The sequence below is a fragment of the Vulpes lagopus genome, chromosome 15 (assembly GCF_018345385.1).
Source record: "Vulpes lagopus strain Blue_001 chromosome 15, ASM1834538v1, whole genome shotgun sequence".
Lineage (NCBI taxonomy): Eukaryota > Metazoa > Chordata > Mammalia > Carnivora > Canidae > Vulpes > Vulpes lagopus.
This window is the reverse complement of record NC_054838.1, coordinates 29,710,698-29,726,500: the sequence shown is the minus strand read 5'-3', so window position 1 is coordinate 29,726,500 and position 15,803 is coordinate 29,710,698. Positions and strand designations below refer to the sequence as shown.

Below are 15,803 nucleotides of genomic sequence, written 5' to 3'. Positions count from 1 at the left end.
GCAGCATAGTTTTTTATATCCTACTTCACATGTCCCTAAACATTCTTTACAAATGTGACATAATGTCTGCATATTGACATTGTACTGCTATGCCTTACTTTACATAATTAGGCACTTTTAACATTAAAGATGTTTTTCCTTCTTAACATTTTTTTAAAATTTTACTTTTTACTCTTACAAATGATGTGATGAATATTCTTTTTTTAATTTTTTTAAATTTTTTTGTGATGAATATTCTTATAAGCAATTCTTTTGAAACGTCATGTTTATATTCTTGGCTAAATTGCTAGAAGTATAATTGCTCAGTTAAAAGGTTTTCACATTTTAAAAATCAGTTTATATCAAATGATGCTACCAACATCAGGACAGACAATCTTGTTTGTATTTAAAACTGACATCCATCTTAGCACCTGCTAGGTGCCTGGTATTTTCACGTTTGTTCCCTTTTCTTCTGAAGTCTTAAAAATCATTTTAGAAGTATTATAAGAACTGTATGTGCTCGTTGTACAAGAATTGAAGATATAAAATCATATTTAAAAAATGAAAAACTGCCCATATCATTGATAATCCTTGTTAAAGATTTCTTTTTCAGGCAATCCTTTTTCCAATACGTTCATATAAAGTTTCAATTTAACCATTTAATGAGTTGACTTGCCATTGTAACTGAGACCATTTTCATCCTTCACTCTTTTTATGGTCTCCTCTACACAGAATAACTCCCGAGATGTGCACTACTATTACTCCTACAAAAGAACAAAAGAGTGTTTTAGTCTGACTCCCTGATGAGGAAGATGAGGGCCAGAGCTGTCAGAGGACTTGGCCAGGGTCCAGCACATTGTTGATCTACACCCAGAGATCTCTCGTCCTTTAGTCTATGCAGCAGACTGCAGTCTCTGATGTGGAGCTGAATCTATACTGCCCTGAAACAGGGCGGCCATCTAATTAACTAACCAAATCAGTACATGTTAGTGAAAAGGTGGGACACTATTGTTAATTAATGCAGGATAACAGCTGCAAATCAGGACTGTCACTGACAAACAATGTATGGTCTCTCTAGCCCCCTAGCTTCATTCAGATTTCTAGCACTTTGACATCCTTTGGAGCAGTGAGCTTCGATCCATTTCAAATAACTGTGGGAACCAGTTATGCAAACCTCTTCTGAGCTGAGACTCTACTCTAGGCCAGGACACAGAGGTGAGAGGCTTGCCGTCCCATTGGGCAAGCAAAGCTGTTTAAGCAGTAGATGGGAATGTCACTCACTAAAGTCAAAAACAGGACATGCAGCCCTGCAGTGAAGTTTCTGGTCCTCCAGCAGCCTCAAACCTTCTGTCAGAAGGAGATCCCAGTTTTCCATCCTCTGCTCAGAGCTTAGAAGGATTTTATTTATTCAGTGAGGCAACTGGCTGCCCTAGCATGAGGCTAGCGCATGAGAAGAGAAGAAATGCATTTGGTTTTAAGTGGAGGGACTAGAGTATTTCTAGAAAGGAGACCTCACCGGTGGGACAAATCCATCAGCTCAGCATTCCATGAGATGAGGTACCTGTGTAGGTCTAAGGGTTTGTTTTGCTTTTGTCTAGATGTCATTTATTAATTGTTGTATACTGGGCACTATGCTAAGTGTTTTATGTACAGGCTTATAAAGTGCAGGGCTGCCAGTTTAAAGGTTATTAGGAGGCTTTTTCAATCATCCAGGGAAGTGCCTGGGGAGAACATGCCCTCCCCGCAGCACACAGCCAGTGCTCTGGCTTTTCGGATGGGATTCACACTTCCCTACACTAGGCTGTGATTTTCCCTATCCTACCCTACATGCAGTTTAGCATAGATTAAAAAGATTCTGATGGATTCCTCAAGACTGCTAAGAAAAGTGTAAAAAAAAAAATGTCCAATTTGTTCATGGTCTTTCTTTCCTTGATGGAATAATAAATTTGTCCATCAGCTGGCCCTTCACACCTCAGGCTCATGGCATTCTCCAATGACACACTTGGAATCCACAATGCTAGAAGGCTCTTCCTTGGAAACTGTCTTTTCCTAGTTATAGGTTACACTTCAAATGCTAAGGCAGGTTACCATCAATCCACACAAAGATGTGAGTAACTGAAATTGTTCTTTCTGCAGATCTCAGGATTCCCTTGTCATGTGTTCGTTTCATATAGCACCACTACCTCCTTAACACCATCTTCTTTTTATGACATCGACAAGAAATCCACATTGATAAAGGTGTCATTGGCAGGCTGTCATCATTTATTCTCCAAAAACCACCCTGTTCTTACTATGAAAGACCACAGCTGGCAGGATGGAAGAGGAAATTGGTGTTGGCTGAGCCCTTTCCATGAGACTGCTGGGTTCCTGACAAGTGTCATAGCATCAATCCCCTCAGCAGCCCTTTGCAGTAGATATTAGCACTCCAGTCTTCAAAGGAGAAAGCAGAGAGGTAACATGACTTACCTAAGGTCACATAACCCATGGGAAACTGGACTCTGATCCCTGGCTTCCACGACAGGAAGCCTATGGTCTTTTCACTTTAGATGTGTTTCACTTGATGGACAGAGGCTTCCATGTCCCCTCCCCCACCAAACTAGGCCTGATAAATTTCATTCATGCCACTCAGTGGAAACAGCATTGACGTTATGTGTGGGTTCTTACCCAGTTTCTATGACCACAGACAAATTACTTCACTTCTCTAAGCCTTGAAAATGGGAATGATTGTCCTACTGATAGGTTTGTTGTAAAGGACCTGGCCCAGTTCCTGAATTCCAGAAGGAGCTCTGCAAGTGTTTGTTCCTGGCCTCACCTCATTGCCACCCCAACCATATGGGTGTCTTCACTCTCTCACTCTGAGGATTTCTTTCTCCATCCTTATCCAGTATGAGCTAGAAGTAGGCTCTCAGAGACCTTCTCTCAGGAAACATGGATGGCTTTCCTCCACCCTTCACTGGCCCCCATCATTGCTGGAATCAGGTTTAGAGAGCTTTTTGTCAATCATCCCATCTCATTTTGCCATGGACACTGTGGAAAATTCTACAATATCAAATTCCCTTCAGCTGATGACCAGGATGCATGAGAGGGCAACCCTAAACCCCAATCCTATAGTCCCTTGGTACCAGGCATCCTTATTTGCCTTCAAAAACATGGATCTCCCCTCCGCCCCCCGCACCCCAGCGAAGGCAGAGTCATGTGGATTTCCAACATCCTGGCTGAGCTGAGCATCTGGAAAGGAGATATAAGTGGCAGAGCAGATGCCTTAAGTTTAAAGAGGAGATCCTTCTAAAGCACAGCCCTAGTCTTATCATCTTCCTGCTTTAAAAATTTCCACGACTCCCAGTAAAGGTCTGACCTCCTTGTCTTTGTGTTCAAGACCTGAACTTACTGTTCAGAGACTTCTTTCTCACTGTTCTCTTTATATAGACCCTTTGTGCCACGATCAAGGTACTTCCCTTCTGTCCAACACTTCTTCATGTAACAGGTTGTTACCAGTGTTTTCTATGCGCCAGACACTGTGCTAGGCACTGAGGAACATGGTAATGGGCAAGCCAGGCAGGCTAGTGGGCGGTCACAGAAGGTAAACACCACAGCACAGGAAATTTTGCGACAGGGAAGGTACAGGTTGCTGTGTGGGCACACAGCGGGGGTCCCAAACCAAGGCTTGTGGCATCAGGAGAGCCTTCCCAGGGGAGGTGACAGGAGGTTGGGTTCTAAGGACGAGTGGGAGCTAGTGAGATACATGGGGTGGTAGTGATGGCGAAGAGAGGAGAGTAAAGGATGTGCTCAGGGAGAAAAACAGTATGGGCAGGAACTCGGGCAGAAACTTTGTAGTTGTGGTCCAGGGCGTGCCGTTCAAATAGATGCAGTGTAAACGGTGCCCTAAAGTTGTTTAACTTGGCACACGGGCAAATGTAGAGCCCTGCGTTCGTGGAAATGAGAGCAGGCCAGTGTGTCTCCACAAGTCTCAGCGGGCTTGGTGGGAAGTGAGCAGTAGCACAGGAGACTTAGGAGGCAAAGGGGGGGGGGGGGCAGGTTGCTGGAGATCAGGTGAAGGCCAAGGGCCCTAGGCCACGGTATTCTTCTCTCTGCCATGGGTACTCATGCCCCTATCCCTCCATCTCTTCCCACTGGAATTCTCTGTGGCTCCAGAAAGCCTTTCTCCTTTCCTCCACACATGGGACTGTCTTCTGCTAGTCAGTGGGTATTAAGGTAGTGTTTGTGGAATGAAGCAGTGTTGGCCATACTTTGGCAGGCATGCACAGCTCTTATAAAAAAGAAGAGGGAAAATTAAGTTACTGCCCCTCACTCTATACATACATATTTGTGCATAGCACATCTAATGTTTGTTAGGTGTTTACTGGCTGCCACACTGTTGTGAACATATTACTTGTTTTAATTCCTTTAATGCTCAAAGCAACTCTGGGAAGTAGGCATTCTTTTTTATTTTATCCTTTAATTTCCATTATATAGATGAGAAAATTGAGGCACAGAGGATAAAGTAACTTGCCTTCGGTCACTACTACTGAGCTAGCAAGTAATATAACTAGAATTCAAATGTAGGATCTGGCTCCAGAGTCCATATTCTTACTACCACGTTGCCTCGCTTCTGTAGGTGCCAAATCTATACAGCAATGCATTTTATTACATGTGTTTCAAGCACTAATATATACGTTACAAAATGTATACAAAACAGATATTAGCCAAGAGTGGGAATAGAAAATAAATATTTCTAACATTTTCTTGGGGATGGTTCTGTGTACCTTACTTGGGGACCACATAAATTAAAAGCAGCTGATGAATAGGAGGAAGGGAATTAACATGTTTCCAACACTATCTGTACTTCACAGAAACATCATGAAGTAATTGTGCACCTACTAAGGGCCTGGCACTTTGTTAGGTGCTTGGAATTTTAGGCTATAAACATTCAGAGCAACCCTAAGACCTGAAGTGAGTGGAGGCCTGCCTGGAGATTGGATGAAGGCAGAAGAAACAGGCATGAGGCCAGGGCACTGTGCTGTTCCCAGCCTCGGGTCTGAAATTTGTGATAGAACAATTTACTTAGTTCTGGAACTATTTATTTCATAAAGCTTGACAGATTTACTCAGGAAGAGGCTGTAACTAGCACCCTAGAACAACATATCATGTTTCTTAACTTTTGTCTGAAATTCTAACAACTCAGCATGGTATGGTACTGGTTATCTCAAGCTCATCAGAAGCTCTGATTGGAGATTATAAGATGTCTTTGACTAATAAAAGAGGAGGAAATGAATGTATATTTGCTTAATAAATGCAGCCTGGTCGACAAAATCTTTCCAAAACGGAGACTGCAAGGGAAGCAGAATCATGAATAAGGTTCTTCGGGGGTAGGGGGAGGTGGTTTCATTCAATTTAATGAACATTTGTTGAGTGCTGACCCTACTTGCTCATGCATACTGTGTGCTCAGATATGGTATCCTTAGTCCTCTCAATTGTGTGAAAGGGGAGGTGTGCCCAACTTACAAGGAGCTGGAAGTCATTTTCCCAAGATCATACAGCTAATAGGAGACTCAGTCATGATGCAAACCCCAATTCTGTTGAACTCCAAAACCCACTCCAAGAATGTACTCCACCCCAAGAATATGGCATATATTTTTATGTGAGAGACAATTTCAGGTGACTGCAAAGACACTATGGGAAATGTGATAGCAGAACTAAAGTCAAAGCTAGTTCAGAGAAAGGATTGAGCACCTGCACAGAAATGCTGTGTGTAATAAGTGGTGTTGGGGAAGGGTCTCACAAGGTGAATTGGGAACCCTTGGTTTAGATAATTTTGAAGAGAATCCTAACCCAGATTTTTAGGTAAAGAAAGCAGAGCCCAGAGCAATGCAGAGGTTGTACCTGCTATCTCAACTGCTCTTACTAAATTTCTACTATGAATCAGATGGCATAGACAGCTTCTCTATAAAGTGTCATCACATGTGGTTAGGCTCAGAAGTTGACATAAGAATCATGAAACCTGCAGAATCCTTCAGGATTTGGTGGCTGTGACCTGAGAGAGCTACTCTTGGTAGATAGACCACAAAAATCTACCCCCGCCCCCAAATATCGGCTCTATGCCACCTCTCCCTTACAGCTCTGCCGAATTTTATAATGACATATCTGGGCTGCATTATGTTTCCTAAAGTTCAGTCTCTTTGAAAAGCTGGGTAAATCTGATTATTTTTTCAGCCTTCTATCAGTAAAGGTGGAAGAAAAGAAGCAGCCCTTGCTGTTAAGTGGATGCATTGTCTTGTACTGTATACTTTTATATGTTTGTGCTTATGTTCCCTCTCTTGTGGACGATGTACTGCACATGTCTAAAGGCCAGCCACAGGTCATACTGCAAATGATCTGATCTCAAAGATCCTGTACCAGGCCCTCACCTTCTCCTCCTGAAGAGCTGGGAGTGTGCTCACAAAACTGGGGTTTTAGAATCAGAACCCTGGCATGCTAGAAACTTGAGGTCAAAACATACTGACTTCCTGTATCTTGGAACTGACAGTATACTAATGTCCTAAAATTTTAAAATTATTTTATCTGCACCTATTAGAACTTGAGGATCCTAATGTATGAGACACCTACCACACCTATTCAGCAAATATTTTGTTAGTGCCTACTGCATGCCGGGCACTATGCTAGACTCAGGATACAAAGGTGGAAAAGGCTGCCAATGCTCTTGCTCCCAGGGAGTTTGCAGAGAGTGGCAGGATTTAAGAATCTTAAAATGTTAGATTCTGAGAGTGTGTTAAAATCCTAGAATGCTAGTGATGGAAGGGGGCCCTGGATCCTTCTCTCCGGCTCCTTCTTTCATGAGTCCCAGAGCCTTTTCCAGGCATATCCGATTAAAAATCTCACTCATAAGAACATCATTTCACTTCAGTGACATCACAGAATGGCCAGCTTGCAGGCATTCAGCGCTCACCCAGGGCGGCTGTTCGTTTTACCAGTGCGGCCGCCGAGGTGCAGAGCCGGGCAGCTGTTTGATAGATAGCATGGCCCGGCAGAAGCAGACCCCAGGTCTCCAGGCCTCTCTCAGAGAACAGGCAAAGCAGGGCGGGCTTCCCGTGCGTGTCCGAGGGGTGCCCTCTTTGCAAGCCGTGCATGCAGACTTCTGCACCGAGGCCCCCGCTCTGCAGAAAAAAGTTTGCACCAACTACCTTTGCGGAGGCCACCAGCCCCGCCCCCGGACCACGTGTGCAGTAGATCGCCCGTGTTGGGAGCCCCTCCCCCGTTGATGCGTGTTTTATTTTGTTCCCTCCCCCGTCCCCGTGTGCGCAAAACCGATTTTCATTATTTTTTTCTGTCTGTGTTTGTCTTTGTGGTTCGCAGGTGCTCCCTTGCATTGTTCATCCGCTTCATCAACCCCTATAGAGCAGTCCCCCTCCCCGCCCCCCTCCCCTCCGGCCAATGAGAGCCAGAGGCGGTTGCTAGGCAGCGGTGTGGCCCAGCCAACCCCGGACTCAGACTCTGACGAAGAGTTTGTCCCTAATTCATTCTTAGTTAAAAGTGGCTCCGCCAGCCTGGGGGTCGCGGCGAACGGTAAGTCCCTCTCTCTTCCTAACTTGTGCGTGTGTGTGTGTGTGTGTGTGTGTGTGTGTGTGTGTGCACGTGTCTGTTCCTTTCATGGGCGATGCTGATTAATCTGTCTGCTTGGGCCGCTTGCAGGGGCGGAGGGCCTGGTGCATGGGGGGGCTCGGGGTGGTGGGGGGTGCCCGGCGCGGCTCGGAGACTCAGGCAGCCCCGCTCCTGCGCCGCTGCGGTGCTGGGGGTTCAGGGGGCTGCTGTCCCGCTCCCGTGACAGGCGTCGGGGGGAGACAGAGCTGCAGGGACAGAGATGCACAGGCACGAGACAGAAGCGTCAGGTGGAGACCGAGGCAGGCAAAGACAGATCCCAACCGAGAAGGACAAGAAAGGTTAAAGCAAAACTAGCACTGATGGGCTGGCTGTCTCCTGTGTGTCAGGACCCTGCCAGCCCCTAGCACTTGTTGCTTGGGGGGGGAGGGGGCGGAGATTCCTCCTCCCCACCCAGCCTGTGAAACCGGTGCTCTAGTGCCCCCCCCATTAACCGTAAGAAAGCATACAGAAAGGACACTACCTGGAGGCCAGCGCTGGCTCTGAAAGTTCTTGACTTTCACACTGCCAGGAGACAGAGGGGCCCGAAGTTCCAAGCAGCTGCAGGGCCGAATGCTGGTTGCAGAGAGAGCCAGTGGTGTAAGCATGGATCTGCTCATAGGAAACACTATTCCAGGCTGTGCTCTGACTCTCCTAAGGTGAAGAGGCATGGCAGGGTATGGTGGAAGAGCCCTGGGCTGACCTAGGACCAGCAGACCCAGGTTTTAGTGCCTAGTCAGGTGCTGTGTGACCTGGATCAAGGTCCTCGCCCTCTCTGTGTCCAACAGAGGCTAATCTACGTCTTTGCAAGGATGACCAGAAGCCTCCAAGAGAGGGGATGATGTACAGCCTCTTTGAAAATCAGACAAAGACGTCTTTGGACTTGATGATTCTCTTCCGCCAGGATCTTAGGCCGTACGTTCTCTGTGACCAAAAGTCAAACTGTCCTCCAGGGCCTACTACCTTTGTGCTCCCTGAGGGTGGCATTGTCCTTTTAGTGGTTTGGTGTCACTGCTTCTCCATATGTTTTAGCTGCTGATGTTTTAAACTATGCACAGAATGAGGAACCCTGGACTAGGAGGGAGGAAACCTGTGTGCTCTGTGGGTCACTGGCTATTCGTTCTTGGCAAATGACTGTCCCTCTCTAGGTATCGGTTTCCCATTTGAACCAGTGACAGGGCAATCTCTAAGGTACTCTGAATGAATGAGTGCCATGTGGTGCTGTCAGGGGTGTGTTAGCCAGTAGCCTTCTTGAGTTTACTTAGGGGAAAAAATGTGTATGTATACACACACACACACACACACACACACACACATGCATGATGATAATTCTTTGCTCATTTCTGGGTAAATGAGCCTTCTAAGGTAAAAGACAAGATAGGAGATTAAAGTCCCTAATCTCTCCCTTTGCTAAGTAACTGAATGAGAGCAATCACTTTATTGTAAGTTATGCAGCAAATTGATAGCATTGGTGCATTATTGATGTGCAGGGAAGATGGGGGTACTTTGGCCTACAAGCTGTCTGCTCAGTCATGCTCCTCTGTGCTGGTCCTCTCCCCAGGGGACCTAGAGACACTTCTCATTCCCTCCCTGGGGCTTGCTCTGAGACTGTCACTCTAAAGGTTGCTTATAAATGTGTCCCATGCCCAAAGGGAAAGTCTGGGTTTTAGTGATCTGCTGCTCTGGGGCTGGCAGGTCATGAGAGAGAACTAGTGAGTCTCACTCCACAGCTGGACCCTGCCCGCTACCTTCCTGTCCCCTGAAATCCCAAACTGAGTGGTCTTCTACGAGCAAAAAGACCTGCTGATCCTGGCATGAACCCAGCACCAGTGAGTGGAGATGAGTGGACTCTGCTGCAGAGTGGACCTGATATATGTTTTTAAGGTTTTGATTTATTTTCATGAAAGCAATGTTAAGTTATTTTAATGAGGTTATCTTTACTCTTTTTGTCAATCATAAAAGTGACAATGCTTGTTAACATTCAGACAATACAGAATGGTAAAAAGCAAAGTTCTCTTGTAATGGCTCCTCCCAGAGATAACCATTTTTAACAGTTTGGTGCATGGCCTTAGAGGCACTCTTTGTGTAGTGTCAATTTAATAAGAGAATAAGTGAACGAGTGAGCAGTACAAACTGCCAAAGGACCAAAGTGCAGCCAAGAGAGCAAGGACCATGGGGCCTGACCTTCTGAAATTGGGTCTCGAATACGTGACCCTCGGGCAAGTACCTAACCTCTCAGACCATCAGTTGCTCTGTGAAATGGGGAAACCCTTCCAAAGGTTACTATGGAGTTTAAGAAAGGTAAAAGTCACAGATGTCCCTATTTCCCTTCCCTATCACCACAGCCCCATTCCCTCCCAGAGACCACCCTAAATAGATGAATTGCTCCAGCTCCTTCTGAGGCAGGCTTCCCCAGAGACTTAATTCAGAATGTACTTTAAATGACAAAGGCAGCCCCTTGGGCTCCTGGTGGGTGAAACTGAAGTGGTTTCCTTTGGTGGGAGCTGACTCAGCATCCCGCAAGGTGGTGGTGGGGGGCTGACCCTCTGGAAACCAGCCTCCCCAGGAGCTCGACTGCTCTCTCCAGCGGCTCCCCAGAGGCCCTCTGCCTACAGCTGTGTCAACTCCAGCGCTGGGCTGCCATCCCAGGGCCACGAGGCCTCAGAGCCGCCTGGCCAGAATCCCCATGTAAAGTGCAAGGAGACGCAGGAGGCATTACAGAACAGCTCATTGTCCCTGCGGGAAAGAAAACAGGGGAAGGAGCTCTTTCTGTCATCAAAGTCCTAATCTGCCCCCAAGGATAACCATCTAGAAAACACTGATATATGTATAAAAAGATTGCACTAAAATATCAGCTAGTCACAGCTGAAAAGCTAAAGGAAGTGGCGAGGATTAAGTAGGCATTTGTCCCTAGCCCAGAGAAACTTTTTAGAATAAATATTAAGGGTTCTGTCAATTGTCATAACCTAGATTCTGAAGTCAAGGGACTTTTAAAAACTTGATAATATTTAAGAGGGTCAGGGAATAAATAGCTCGGAGAAAGCTGTCAGTTTTTCAAAGCCTAGGTGAGGAAGAGGTGGGGGGATTTACGTGTGATGAGCATGCTCCGTGTGGAAGTCTCTCTGTACGTGCATTAACTTATTTGAGCTTCCATTTTTTGCTATTTCTCTGCCAGGAAAACGAGGCCCATGAAGGGCCAGTGACTTGCCCATAGCTCCACTGCTTCTCAGGGGCATGTTAAAGATTCAGACCCAAGCCTGCTTGGCTCTACAGGCTCCTGTCTTCTTCCACCCTCACCCCCGCCCTCCACCCCATTTGTTTTGTTTCCAATACCAGGTCCTATTATTTCTATGTCTCCTCCTTAGCAGGAGATTGGAGAAGAAGAATTCCACCAAAGAAAAATATCTTTAAGATTTTTAAAAGAATTTTTTTAAAGATTTTATTTATTCATGAGAGACGCAGAGAGAGAGGCAGAGACACAGGCAGAGGGAGAAGCAGGCTCCCTGCGGGGAGCCCGATGTGGGACTCGATCCCAGGACCCCATGATCACGCCCTGAGCGGAAGGCAGATGCTCAACTACTGAGCCACCCAGGCGCCCCTTAAAAGAATTTTTTTTAAAAGAATTACAAGTTGTTAGATTCCTATTACTCATATCACAAACCTTGATGAAGTACCTCTTACATGACAGGTGTTTAATCCCTTTGCATTTTGGAATATGATTGAATCTTCATATCCACCTGTGACATAGACATTTCTAAATCTCATTGAGGCAGTACAGGGCCAGAGAAGTTAAGTAACTTCCCCTAAATCACTACAGCTTCTAACTGATAGAATTAGATTTGAACCTCAGGACTGTCTGATACCATAGAGTAGAATTTTTCACCTGTGTTTTTGTGAGAACTGTGGAAGTTTCAAAGATGAGTAGGTACAAATGACTGAGGCAGTAAATTTTGGTGCTGCTTCATGAAAGGCAAGCCCTGGATTCTGGGTCATCCATGGCTTCTTTTCTTTTCTTGTCCATCCCCACATCCTGCACTGGGCCCTTCCCACTTCACTTTACAGATTTCTCAAGCTGGTCACACTGGTCAACATCACTGCTGTTTGGCAGTTTCATGGACTTTCTCGGGCCTTAAGCAGCTGGAATTATTTTGTTTTGACTTCCAATCCAGTGGAGGAGTGTTTATTTTTCTTTCTAAATGGGAAACACTGCTACGTATGCCAGCTCCTTCCAAAAGTGTTTTCTTAAAATGAAACAAAACAAAACAAAAAAATTCAACTTAATTTAAGACCTATCCAGATTCCCTTGAGGGAGTCTGCCCGGGTCCTTTTTAGTCGTTTTGTGAAATCAGAAGGCAAAATTGTGCCTGTTTCCTACTGTTGAGAAGTGTCCACTGAGGTTTTGTCTCCTTTCACTGTGAATTTCATGGAACCTATTTTAGTTGTTCTGTGTCAACTCTCGGTAATTAGGTCTGGATGTTTCCCCAGTCCCAAAGATAAAGGACATTGGGGTATGGGAAGTTTCATGCAATTCTGTTCCCCTCTCCTCTCTCTTGGATTAAAATACTCTTGCTGGTAAATAGATTCTTGTATCAGCTATGTAGAGAAGTTAAGTTACCTAACTCCTAGTAGCAAGACAAACTGATAGGTTCCTTTATTCATTTATTCATGGCGACATTTGAAATATCTGTGGATGTTATCCAGACAGATGAGGGGGAAGGGGCCTCCTAAACAGAAAGACCCCATAAAACTGTTATTAAACCAATGGGATCAAAATCTCTTAAATGAACCCCTTGGAGCCAGATGCATTTCAGAATCCAGAAATTTTCAGCTTATGAAAGAAAATACAGTTCATCAGATGTGTTTTTCTTAACATTCCCAGAGTGCTCAGGTAGTCCACGGTAATCAAACACATCAATATATCTGTGATGAAACATGAATAGTCATACTCATGGGATTAAAAAAAAAAAAAGACTGAGCTTCATTTAAGTTCAAGTTTTGCTATGAAAAGAATTTTGATAGAACTTTTGGTCTCAGAGTTTGGGGGATTTCAGAATGGTGGCTAATGGATGATGAACCTGAATTGTGCCTTTTTTTAAATGAGGGTACCAGGATTCAAAGGTTTGGTAACTTGCCCGTGGTTATAGAGATAACTAGATAGCTTGATACCTAGAAGGGATGCTACAGGTGCAAGTCGCTGGCTAGGAAGCTCTCTAAGAGCTTGCTGTTTCTCCATGACAGCTATTTAGAAAGGCCAAGCCCCCACTGCTGTAAATGTGGGAACTCAGAGCCCAGGTCGGGCCAGCAGGCTGGCTGTCTCCCTGCAGAGGAATTCAGGAGGTAAGGCCAGGTGTTCAATTTTCCAGAATCCAGAACTGGCCCCAGACTTTGTGCCCTTTCCACCCTACCCGGTACCTCCCTCAACTAAACAAGCCCTCACCTGTGGCTTCCCTCTAGGGGCAGGCCATTGTGCCCCTCTAATTGGGGGCAGTGGAGACAACCACACAGAGGTGACTTCTGTTTCCCTACAGTTTACAAAGCCCTTTTTCATACATTACCCCAGGCAAACTCTGGTGACTCTAATTTAATTGCCACATTGGCTTTCTAGGAGGTAAGGCTTCTTCCTGACCTTGCAAAATAAACAGGTCACATTTTGAATTAATGTAACCAAATGTCCTGGGAGAAGGAGAGCCCTTTAATTAGTCACTCACGTGACACAATAGTAGACTCTCTGCAGCTCCTTTTCCACTAATTTCCCCAAATACCATTGCATTAAAAGGTACAAAAATAACATTTTTGGGTGTATGGCTTGATTAGATCTAGGAATTCCTAGACCACCCCCCGAGGAAGGCACGTTAACCATGTGTCTGGGCTTTCTCCATCTGGAAACTAAGCCTGGTTTGTGTCCCCACTGAAATGTTAGTGGCTGGCTCCATGAGGCCCCATGGACACCAGACCACATCTCAGAGCATCTCCTGACACTTCAGGTCCCAGACTGTTGAAGAGGCGCCAGGAAGGAGGCCATGGAGAGTTTGTGAGATTAATACAACTAACACTCGTGAAGCCCTCACATTCCTAGAGGGCGTTCACATGTGTCACCTCATTGGATCCACAGCACAGCGCTGTGAGATTGGCTCCATGTGGAGTCATGGGAGCACCATCATACACTGGAGGAAACATGCTCAGAGGCAAGCAGCTTGGTACAGAGCTGCCCACTCGGTGCATGGCTTTCAAGCAGGTTTGGCTTTGCTCACAGTGGCCAGTCCAACCTGTGAGGCCACTGCCATCCACAGAAGCTCCATCTCCCAGTGATCAGCCTCACCTGGAGAGGCCTCACCCTGACCCTTCACCATAGAAAGCTGCTTGTGAGGATACTCACATCCCCAGAGCAGTAGACCTGGCTCCCGAGCCCAGCTCTTCCTCCTGACCCGCAGTGTGACCCCACGAGAGCCTCTCCTGCAGTCCCTGTGGGCAGTGGGAGAACTAGATTACATCAGCATTGCCAGGCCTTACTGGCGCAGTTCGTCACTGTCACTGGTGTGCCTGCCTGCACTACTCTTTCCTACTCTGTCTCCTTTTACAAACTTTTTTTTTTTTACCTAAGTGAATTTATCTTTTTTAAAAGATTTTATTAATTTATGTAAAAGAGAGATGAACGGCGGGGAGGGGCAGAAGCAGATCCCTGGCTGAGCAGGGAGCCTGAGACTGGGGGCTGGATCCCAGGACCCTGGGATCATGACCTGACCTGAAGGCAGACACTTAACCAACTAAGCCACCCAGGTGCCCCAAATTTATTTATTTTAAAAGAAAATTGTGTATTTCTGCTGCAATTCACTTGCCATAAATAGAGGGTAGCCGTAGAAATAGATACAGTGGAAGCAGTTATCACAACCTGTCAAAAGAATGCCTGCTTGAGGACACAGCAGAAGTTGGCTTCTCTTTGTTACACAGGGACCTTGGCAAATGTTAAAAACACAGCAGTACTAAACTGAGACTTCCTCCTCGACATCATCTAAAAGCCTGAAAGCAGCTATCCTGCATGTGACTCAGAGTGCTTTAATGTCCATTGGTACTGGATGCCACCAAAATTGCATCCGTAGGATACCCGACCCCATGGCTTTTCCCAGTACTCTGGGCTTTCAATGCTACCCCCTGTAGCCTGCTCACTTTGGGAATAAACGTCTCTTGCTGCTCTCAGAATCTACCCTTCTTGCCTTTCCTAAGTGTGGTCTTCTCTGAGCGATCTGTTCCCACCCTCCCCTCGGAGCCCCCTGCCCTCTGCCCCTGTCATCAGGTCTGAGCTGGGTGCTTTGAGCTCAGCTGGATCCCCCATCACTGGTTAATGGCTCCCAGTTCGGACAAGGAAACCATGTGGTTTCCTTCCTCCCCCCACCTTCCTCTCCTTTCTGCCCTCCACTCTCTCCCTCTGAACTGCTATTATTTATATAGGTGTTTGAGATTAAACAACTAAAAAAATTCACTTTGCTCTAAAAGGCCTAAAAGAACCAAAGCCAGACTTAAAGCCGAAACAGTACAATGTGGAGCCATTAGAGGGAAAGATAGATTATGGAGGCCTGGAGATCCTTACAGTGCTGTGTGGCCACAGCAAGTTGCTTAACTTCTCTGGATCTGTTTCCTCCTCTGTAAAATGGATATTGGTTTGAATAGAACTTCACCAAATTGCTGTGTATATGAGAAAATCCGGTCAAGACTTCTAACGTGGTGATCACTACGGTACCCCATGAATGTTAGTTTCCTCTTCCCCTCCTGGCACCCAAAAGATTTTGGCCAGTCATCCCTGGAAGGAAAGGCGGATTCCTCCATTGCCACCCAGGCTTGGAGAAGATACAATTAACAGCTCTGTTTGGGTGTCCTGAGCTTTAATCCTCCTTTTTCTCCTGCATGATTTCCAGAGACTTAGGATAGGGGAGTGAGCCCAAGGCAGCAGCTAAACAAACATAGCAGGGGGTCTTGGAAACCGAGCCCCAGCCTTGCTGGCTGGAGCACCCTGCATTGCTTCCATTCCCATAGTGCCAGGAACTGAGTGTTGATATCTGGTACCAGATGAAACGCTGTGATGTCTTTTCCTTCTGGTCAGCTAGCCTTCCCCCCACCAGAGTTGAAAGGAGAGGAAAATGACTGGTAATTCATTTAGGCTTCACTCCTTCTCTCCTCAATGGATCATATTTCTATAA

General features: G+C 45.9%; 1 protein-coding gene across 2 annotated transcripts in view; it reads left to right on the top strand.

Annotated features, from left to right (window-relative positions):
• The window catches only part of TENM4 (teneurin transmembrane protein 4), a 731,611-nt gene that overhangs the window by 437,164 nt on the left and 278,644 nt on the right, over positions 1 to 15,803 (top strand). For both annotated transcript variants that reach the window (XM_041730444.1, XM_041730443.1), the window contains one exon: positions 7,330 to 7,539. In XM_041730444.1, the coding sequence (XP_041586378.1) occupies positions 7,330 to 7,539 (210 nt within the window). The remainder of the gene's footprint in view (positions 1 to 7,329; positions 7,540 to 15,803) is intronic.